Raw genomic sequence first — 10,451 nt, 5'->3', positions numbered from 1 at the left:
CTCCCCTGCAGGCCTGGTCCCCCCCAAGTGCTCTCCCCTGCAGGCCTGGGTATCCCCAACTGCCCTTCCCTGCAGGCCTGGTCACCCCAAACTTCCCTCCTCTGCTGGCCTTGTCCCCTCCAACTGCCCTCCCCTGCAGGCTTGATCACTCCCAACTGCCCTCCCTTGCTGGCCTGATTGCCCAAAACTGCCCTCCCTTGCAGGCTTTGTCCCTCCCAACTGGCCTCCCCTGCTGGCCATCTTGTGGTGGCCATCTTGTGTCCACATGGTGGCAGAATCTTTGACCACATGGGGGCAGCAATCTTGTGTGTTGGAGTGATGGTCAATCTGCATATTACTCTTTTGTTAGATAGGATAAAGGCCTGGTGCATGGGTGGGGGCCAGCTGGTTTGCCCTAAAGGGTGTCCCGGATCAGGTTGGGGGTTCCCTTGGGGTGTCGGGTGGCCTGGGCGAGGGGCCTGTGGTGGTTTGCAGGCTGGCCACGCCCCCCCCCCAAGCATAAGCCCTGGTATCTGGGATTTATTTATCTTCTACAGTTGAAACTTTGTAGCCTGGAGCAGAGCCAAGCCTCCTGCTTCCTCCGTGGCAGCAGCCATTTCTGTTGGGATTTATGTATCTTCTATAATTGAAACTTTGTAGCCTAGAGTGGAGGCCAAGGCAGGCCAGGGCTTCAGAAGCTTGGCTTCCTCCATCGCCGGGGGCAATCCTAGCCTCCTGCTCTTTCCAGCTCCGTGGCTGCCGGCATTTCTGTTTGGATTTATTTATCTTCTATCATTGAAACTTTGTAGCCTTGAGTGGAGGCCTAGGCCAGCAAGGGCAAGTGGAAAGCTTGGCTTCCTGCATTGCCAGGGAAACCCAAGCCTCCCTCCACCTCTCTGTGGCCACAACCATCTTGGTTGGTTTTATTTGCATACTCCCTCCTGATTGGCTTGTGGGCATTGCTTGTGGCGTGGCTTGTGGGTGTAGTGGAAGTATGGTCAATTTGCATATTACTCTTTTATTAGATAGGATTGGCATCTTATGTCTTTTTTTCATTCATTTTCGTATCTCTGGTTCTTGATGTGACAAGTGATTTTTTATGGAACCCTGGACATATTTGCATTATGTTAGGCACTTCTTGATATTATTAAACTTCTCATTTACCTGGCATTTTGGTGGCATATTCTGCCAGAGAAAAACCCACTGATTTATTGCCACATAAAGACAGAATTCCAGGTTTGCCACTTAGCCTCCATCAACACCAAAGTTTGGCAGGGCTCATTACTGCTGGGCAGAAATATGTGTTCTGACTCTGCATGTGGTCTCCACTGACAGCAGTGGGGGTGACCTTATTACCACTGGGTGATGATTAAAGGTCCATTCTCTATTAGGGCTCCCCACATTAGTGGGGAGTGGGAACATTACTGCTGAGTTCAGTGGAAGTCTATGCTTCCATGTCATCTGCACTGACACCATGGGCTGGGGCCTTTTTACTGGCCAGCAGGAATTAAAAGTCTGCCTCCCGTCCTACCTTCTCCAACTCCTGCCCGGAAGGGTGTTAGCCCTTTGCACTTGCTTGCTTTTTTCTCGATTCCTTTATTCTACTCGGGATTTAATTTTTTAAATACCCCAGATTTTACAAAGCGCGGCAGTAGAATAAAAAACTGGAGTTTCTTTTCATACAAACTTATTTATTTGGATTTTTTTATATTTCAAGTATATACGAGCTGCTACCGATGCTAACCGTGTCCAGTCACACTCGACATCCGAGTGCAAAACGTTAGAGTTCCTTGTTATATCCTCAAGTGGGTCCTAATCAGCTTTTGCTGGCCTAAGTAGGGTAGGGCTAGAGATATTTCTGTGTTCTTTAACTTTTTGTGCTCTTAGAAGAGTTGCTGTCCAATAGTTTCCTGTCTTGCTAGGCTGCCCCTTTCCCTAGTCCTTTGGCTAGAGAGAACAGGCTTTTGTTGGGCTATTTTTGTCTGTGCCGGCTGGTGTTTCCAGATTGCTGACTTCATCTGCTGAGAGTCAGGATATAAAAGGCAAAAAGAACACCCAGGTAACTAACCCCCATGTTATTCGCAGTATCCTAAGTGTTCTTGTGAGTCTGTTGTCTTTTCTCTATATTTTAGTCTTCCTTATGTAACTAACCCCCATGTTATTCCCAGTATGCTAAGTTTTCTTGTGAGTATGTTGTCTTTTCTCTATATTTTAGTCTTCTTTATTTGTTTTATATATTATGTCCAGTTTATTATATCCAGTATTCTTAGTTGTACTAAGTAGGATGATAAAATAAGTATGTCTACTCTATCTCCAAGAAGCAGACATCTCATTAGGAAAACTTTTTTAAAATAATAATTTCATTTATAGTGGGGTTTTCTTTATGAAAAATAAACAGTCCAGTTCATTTGAGAGGTTGCCCAGGAAACAACAAAATCACAAAGAGTATATTTGTTACTGTGATCAGACTATCCAAGCAAATGGATTCAGAAAGTACTTAAAATATTGGCATTTTTGCAAAATCCAGTTCCCAATGAGCCAGAAGACCAATAATATATGTGTGCCTTCAGTTAATACACAGGGATAGTACTTGAACCAAACCCACCTAGAAAAACCTCGGAACAGATGTTAAGACCAAGCAAGAAATTGTAATCACAGGTAGACAGACTGACCTGGGAGAACAGACTTGCCAGTAGTCTTTTGCTATCATGTCATTTTACTTTGTCCTGACTACACCCCTAGGAGGGAGGTACTATTATTGATGTCCATTTTACAAAAGAGGCTTAGAGATTCAATATGTTTTTCAAGCTTTTAGTACTAATAAGTAGAAAATCTATTCTCCAAAACTTATTGGTCTTTCTCTAGAATTTAAGCTTTTAACTCTTAGAGGTTAGAGATGCTCAGAAAAAGTGTCTCTAATATTAGTGTTCCAGTCTGGGGAACATAGCAACAGTATCCAAGAATCACAATTATCTCTATTCTCATTCAAAATGATCATCTAAGATAGTGATTCGAAAAGTAACTGGGGGTTCCAACAGATAACTGAGCCTCAGTAAATGGCATTGCAGCAGAAATTATCTGTAGTTGCTGAAAAAGAAACAAATAGGAATCTTCTTTTTTTAAGTCAGGGACAGGAAAATCTGAGTTCATGAATTAGGGTCAGGGTGAAGATTTTGGTCCAGATTGAAGTGAAATGGAAATGTAAGGAGTGGACACAAAACTCACAGGGAAAAGGAACTGCCCAGGTGATTTGACCATTGACTTGTCATCAGTCATCACCATGATAATACTATCAATTAATAAGTGCCTATAATGTGCCAAGGGCTGAGCCAGATACTGAAACAAATTTCAATCAGAACATGCAAGAGAGGCTCAGGTTTCAATTAAGTGTGTTGGGTTCCTTTTATCACAATGGAACATACTAAAAGGATGTACTTAGGATTCCAGCATTTAGCACCAAAGGCTTTAGAGTCCTGGCTAGGAAGGACAACTTTGTAAGAAATTCATGAGGAAGAGAATGGAAAGTCATGTGTGTTTTCTGCCTCAAGTCAGGATTGGTCTACAACTAAGGTGCAACTAAGGCTGCAATGGAACATATTAGTGATCTATCAGGATGAAAATAAAGAATTTAGCCATGAAGAATCTCACTTTCACTATGGACATACATTGTTCCAAATCTAAGAGAGCGGGGGGAGAATCAATAGAAAGATAACATCTTCCATTTAGGACATTTGGTCCTGTCCAAACCGTTCATGGAGACATGCGGTTCATTCCAAAAGGTCCTTGAAATGTGGTCCTGTCCAACATGTTCATAAGCATATTTGGGCCATGCCAAATGGTCCTTGCTATTTGGTCCTTCCCAAAATATCTACACTTATAAAACCTCCCTCGGTTTTAATAGCCTGCAACATTTATTTATCCCTTTGGCTTATAGATTAATACATTTTTAAAATACTGTACTATCATGTCTTCTTGGTCCAATAATTGTGCTGTGGCTGTATTGCTAATAATAATCCTTCTTGCCTCAGTACCTTAGATAGTAATGGCACATGGGGTTAGATAGATGGGTCAGCATGGACCAAAAGTATCCATGGACATTTTGGACAGGACCAAATTTCAAGGACCTTTTGGCATGGACCAAATGTCTCCTAATAAATGTTTTGGACAGAACCAAATGTCCACTAATCTAGCATCCAAGCAATGCATCCATTCACCAATCATTCATTCAACTACTAATGACTGAATGTCTGCTCTTTGCCTGGTATTATGCTAAGTCCTCCATATTCAGAAAAGAACACAACAAACCTGATTTCTGCCTTTATTGGACTTACTGACAAAATAACACTAGAGTACACTTTCCACAATGGATTGATTGATGGATCACAGAGAACACAGGCATCCCTGGACTGGCTGTTTAAGTGCAGGGGTGTCCCTTGCTATAAATAATGTAATAAAAATGTATAGCAGAGATACACAATCTTGCTTAGGGGAATAGTAAAGTCTTCCCAGAGGAAGAGACATGGAAACAGAGACCTTGACTTGGAGAGAGAGGAGGAAGGTAAGTGTTAAAAATTTCCAGTTAGAGTAAATAGCCTGTGCAAAAACCTGGAACTGACACAGCACACTGAAAAAGCTAGGAGAAGGCTGGGGTCGCTGGAGTTTGACCAGAGCAGCATCTCACCTCTGTGACCTTAGAGGTGGGAGAGAATTGCTTAGAGGCAGAACATAGGGTACGGGTTGGGCGGTTGTCTTAGGAAGTGTCTCTGAAGTGGCTAGCTCAGTGTAGCTATGTTGTGGGTGATGGGAACCTCTCTCTATTGCTCTACTGCCTTTTCTGTCTTTGTACTAAACACAAAGGGTGACGACGTGAAAGGGGCTCTTCTTACATCTTGAAAACCTCATCTTCTCCACAGCAGGAGTTCTCGAGTGGCCCCAAGCTGGTATTTGTAGAGCAGTGCTAACTCTGCCCTTGTGGGGAGTCATCCATTAGCAATGGGAGTTATTTCTGTGTCAGCTCCTCAGATCAGAGGCAGCTGGGCAGCCAGGATCCACATGGCCTGGTCCAGGTCATCATGAGGCTGATGAAAAGGGGGATGGAGCTCTGACAGCTATAAGACCCAGTACTGAGGAGCCAAAGGATGTATTTTAAGCTACTTTAAAGTCTGTGGATGTTATTTGCTCCTTTGAAGCTCATTATGGCACTGAGCTAACCATTTAGTAATCCCACTGAAGTCTAATACCAAAGAGCAGTAATTTGCCAGCTAATTCAAGCATCCTGTTTTGCTGAAAACCACCTCTTATAAAACTATGGAATACCATATATCATGTATTTCTTCTACATTTATATTTGGAAGTATTTACGTTGGAATTCTTATTTGTGTATTTACATACAGGAATGATGTTGTGATTTTGATAGAGTAACTACCAACCCCATGTAGGTAGCATAATTAAATGCTCAGGCTTATTTCATTTATTCAATAAACTAGAAGCCCAGTGCACGAAATTCGTGCACAGAGGGGGGTTGTCCCTCAGCCCAGCCTGTACCCTCTCCAATCTGGGACCCCTGGAGGAATGTCCAACTGTCCGGTGGGATCGGGCCTAAACAGGCAGTCAGACATCCCTCTCACAATCCAGGACTGCTGGCTCCCAACTGCTTGCATGCCTGCCTCCCTGATTGCCCCTAACTGCTTCTGCCTGCCAGCCTGATCACCCCCTAACCACTCTGCTGCCAGCCTGGTTGATGCTTAACTGCTCCCCTGCCAGCCTGTTTGTCCCCAACTTCCCTCCTCTGCTGGCCTGGTCACCCCTAACTTCCATCTCCTGCAGGGTTGATCACCTCCAACTGCCATCCCTTGCAAGCCTGGTCCCTCTCAACTGCCTTCCCTTGCAGGCCTGGTCCCTCTCAACTGCCCTCCCTTACAGGCCAGGTGCCTCCCAAGTGCCCTCTCCTGCTGGCCATCTTGTAGTGGCCATCTTGTGTCCACATGCGGGCAGGATCTTTGACCACATGGGGGCAGCTATATTGTGTGTTGCAGTGATGATCAATCTGTATATTACTCTTTTATTAGATAGGATAGAGGCTTGGTACAGGGGTGGGGGCCAGCTGGTTTGCCCTGAAGGGTGTCCCTGATCAGGGTGGGGTTTCCCTTGGGGCATGGGGTGGCCTGAGCAAGAGGCCTGTGGTGGTTTGCAGGCCAGCCATGCCCCCTGGCAACCCAAGGGGAGGCCCTTGTATTTGGAAATTATTGTCCTTCTACAATTGAAACTTTGTAGCCTGGAGCGGAGCCAAGCCTGCTGCTTCCTCCGCGGCTGGCAGCCATTTCTGTGGCAGTTAATTCACCTTCTATAATTGAAACTTTGTAGCCTTAAGCGGGTGGGCCCGGCCAGGATGTGCGGAAAGCTTTGCTTCCCCTGTTGCCGACGGCAACTCTGGCTTGCTCTCTCAAGCTCCGTTCTGCCGCCATTTCTGTTTGAATTTGTTTACCTTCTATAATTGAAACTTTGTAGCTTGAATGGAGGCTTAGGCCTGCAACAGCTCACGGAAAGCTTGGCTTGCTCTGTTACCTGGGAAACCTTGCTCTCTGTGGCTGTAGCCATCTTGATTGGGTTAATTTGCATACTTGCTCTGATTGGCTGGTGGGCGTGACTGGTGGGCGTGGCTGGGGGTGTGTCGATGGTATGGTCAATTTGCATATTACCTTTTTATTCGGTAGGGTATTTGCTGATTTCAAACATCTGTGAGGCACACTTCTACATACCAAAGCTCAGTAAGGAAAAGGATACACAAAATTTTTATTTATGTGTGGTCTGTAATCTAAAGAGTTTAGATAATAACCTGGTAACAAAGAAAAAGAAGGAAAAAATAAAAAGAGGTAGAAAGAAAATCAGTAAACAACAGAAGGGAATAAAGGAGGGCATAAAAAAGGGAGGATGGACATTTCCAGTGTTAACTAGTAGGGAAATTGAAAGGATAATGTGACAAATCATACTTGCCATGTGTCTGGTTAATCAGTGCTATGTAGCACACTACTCAAAACTTAGTGTTTTAAAACAACATTGTGTTTTATTATTTTTTGTCAGTTGAAAATTCTAGGAGGATTCAGCTGGGTGGTTTTTCTGTGACCCACACAGTAGCAACTGGAACAGGAAGATCCACTTCCAAACATATGTCTAGCCCCTCAGAGCCTCTCTCTCTCTTTCTCTCTCTTTCCCCCCTAGTTCCCTTCTCCTTTCTCCTTTTTCTTTCCACAGAGTATTTCATTCTCCACAGTCTGTCCTTGTGGCTGAGGCTTCTTACAGTATGGTTATCAGAGGGGGTTACACTAATGACATGGCAACTTGCTTCTAAGTGTGAGTGAAAATTGCAGGTCTCTAAAGGCCAGAGCTTAGAGCATCACCTCTGCCCTATCCTCTTTATGTGAGCAGCACAGAACCCACCCAAACTCGGGGAGTTACGGCATGGACTCCACCTCTCAATGGCAGAAGTGCCAAAGCATACATGGCCACCTCTAATCGACCACAGAGTCTCTGCCATGAGGTTGAATGATCAAGGATACCTTTCCTCAGGAGGCAACATTTGAACTAAGTCCTGGATGACAAGAAAAAAAAAAAAAAACTAAAATGTTAACTTCTGAAAGCATACCATGCTAGGCAGAGAAAATAGCAGTACAAAACCCTGAGGCATAAATGATTGATGTATTTGAGAAAAGCATGAAGGCTAGTGTAGCTGGAGCTTGAAGACTGAGGCAGAAACTTTAAGGAGATGAGACAGGAAAAGTAGAGTCAATTGGCCATGGGCAGGAATTTGGATGCTATTATTAGTGTGAGGGAAGGCATTGTACACTTTTGAAATTGGCACGGGGTAATTTATATATTTAAAATATTATAAAGATTCAAAAATAACAGGTGGAAGGGAAGTTTAGAGACTATCACAGTAATCCAAATATGAGACGATGATGATGACCTAGACTAGCTTAGGTCCAGTGGAGACACAGGTTAGGGTATAAGTTTGGGACAGGTGCAAGTGTACGTACAGATATAAATATAGATGTAGAAATCGATTTAGAGAGAGACCTATGTAGTTTTAGATTTAAGTCGAGATGGAGATTTACATACACATATATAGAAATAGAACTACTTTATGGGTTTAGAGATCAAGATATACACATAGAAATTGATATAAAAATAGATGTAGATTTGAAAATTATGTGTGTGTGTGTGTATTTAGATACAAATACAGATAGTTATCAATTTAGCAATAAATATGGGTTAGATATACAGACACAAGCACAGATTAGAGACATATATTAGAGACAGACGTAGAATCTGTTAATGAATTGGGTAACAGAGTGAAGATACAAAAGAACTCAAGGATGACTTGAGCAACTAGATGCAGAGCAATGCTGTTTTCTGAGTTAGAAGACTGCTTTATGGAAATTATTCCACTAATAAGATAAAATAGCCCAAGAAATCGGAAGTATTTATGGGGAAAATGTCACATCTGAGTAGGTATTTACTATTTCTTTTTCCCTCTTCTCTCTCTCACGAATGCCCTTCCTTGCCTCTTTCTTCCCCATAACGTTTCTTGCCTGTGGAACACTGTGATTGGAAAGCATCAGAGACTTTGGAGCAAGAGTGGCCCGCATTGAAACAGGCGTGGCCATGCACACGCTGTGGACTGTGGGCAAATTTGCTCACTTTTTTTTTTTTTTTTTTCTGGAAAAGTGGGTCAGCCTTTATTGGTGAGCAGGCAGGCAGGTGGGGCTGGGGGCTCCCATGAGAGTCAGGATGCTATGGAGGAAGAAGCCTCAGGCCCAACTGGGGAGGGGGTTTCTTCAGTCACCATGGGCACAGGGGGGAATGGGACTCCCACTCCATGATGGTCACCCAGACCCTCCCCCGCCTCCCAGCGTGGGGATGGCAGGAGCAGTGAGGGGGAATCCTCGGAGGGGCGGCCCTGAAGTCAGGCAGTACCAGGTCACACAGACCTGCGGTGATGGGACAGGACTGGCTTGGGGCCGGCAGGATGCCAGGCATTGTGACCGGCGACCTCTCGCTCGGTCAGTTGGCGTTCCTCTTGTCTTTGTCATTCATGCGGTGCCCACTGCTCTTCGGTGGAGCAGAGCCCGTGTCTTCCTCACCCAGGGCCTCGTCTGTCTTCCGACACTTCTCGCAGGCTAAGATGATGGTGACCAGCACGACCACCTCGGTCACCACGCCCAGGAAGGGCCACAAGGCAGCGAGGCGGCTGCGCAGGCGCAGCGTGATGATGGCCCGGTCCTTGCCCTCGGAGTTGGTGCCATAGCAGGCGTACTGGCCAGGGTCCGCCTTCAGGTCCAGTTCCTGGATGTGCAACTCCGTCCTGGTCTCCGAGGACACCACGAACTTGTTCTGGGACTTGTTGTTGAGAAGCTGGTCGCCGGAATCCTGGATCTTGTACCACGCCCACTCGGTGACCGGGGGGAAGGACTGAGACTCGCAGGCCAGCACCACTCGCTCCCCTTGGATGCCCAGCTCGGACTTGGTCACAGCCTCAATCTTGGGGGGCCCGTTCACAGTCAAGCTGGCGGTTCTGCCTGCCGGCTCCGAGAGGAAGGTGCAGAAGTACTGGCCCGAGCGCTCCTCTGGGTCTACCTCGTACTCGGTTGTCAGATCCGGCTGCGAGTCCTCCTGGACCACCCGGTCCCCTTTCATCCAGCGGTGTCCCAGGATGGCCGTGTCACTGGAATTCAAGGTGCAGGTGAGGCGTGTTTTGGAGCCGTCATCATGTATGGAAGTCTGGATATTGCTCCCCGCTCCAGAGCCGCTCTCGATGCCCAGCAGGGTGAACCCCAGAACCACAAGGAGTGCCGCTGCCATGTCGCCGTACTGGTCCCTGTGGCCAACCGCCACCCACCGCCCGCCACCCGCCACCTGCCACCCACCACCCACCACCCGCCACCCACCACCCGCGGGGCTATAAGAACCTGGAAGGCGGGGCGGGAGCGGGTGCACAGGGAGGGGCGCACAGGGCCCAATGGCCATCCTCTCCGCTCACTTCTTTAAGCTTCGGCTTCTTCAACCTCAAAAATGAATGATCTCTGCCACAGGGCTGCTATGAGTGTTAAAAGTAAAACAAATAAAAATAAATGATAGGATGCATGCAGCAAGATGTTTAGTACCAAGAAGGGCTCAAGAAATGTTAATCTTCCTTTCCTTATATTCTAGCCCAGTGGTAGGCAAACTCATTAGTCAACAGAGCCAAATATCAACAGTACAACGATTGAAACTTTTTTTGAGAGCCAAGTTTTTTTAACTTAAACTTCTTCTAATGCCAATTCTTCAAAATAGACTCGCCCAGGCCGTGGTATTTTGTGGAAGAGCCACACTCAAGGGGCCAAAGAGCCGCATGTGGCTCGCGAACCGCAGTTTGCCGACCACAGTTCTAGCCTTTCAAAATCCTAGTTGTGGGTCAAGACCTAACCTTGTTTAGC

General features: G+C 45.9%; 1 protein-coding gene across 1 annotated transcript; it reads right to left on the bottom strand.

The window, feature by feature from the left end:
* Window positions 1-9,039: 9,039 nt before the first annotated feature.
* Window positions 9,040-9,837, bottom strand: LOC307100462 (basigin-like; the record flags this gene model as incomplete). The annotated part of the gene is made up of 1 exon (XM_079772912.1): window positions 9,040-9,837. One exon carries the CDS (start codon window positions 9,835-9,837, stop codon window positions 9,040-9,042), a length of 798 nt encoding a protein of 265 aa, XP_079629038.1.
* Between the last annotated feature and the right edge of the window lie 614 nt (window positions 9,838-10,451).

The sequence above is a fragment of the Cnephaeus nilssonii genome, assembly GCF_951640355.1.
Source record: "Cnephaeus nilssonii genome assembly, chromosome: 1".
NCBI lineage: Eukaryota > Metazoa > Chordata > Mammalia > Chiroptera > Vespertilionidae > Cnephaeus > Cnephaeus nilssonii.
This window is presented reverse-complemented; position numbering and strand designations above follow the sequence as displayed.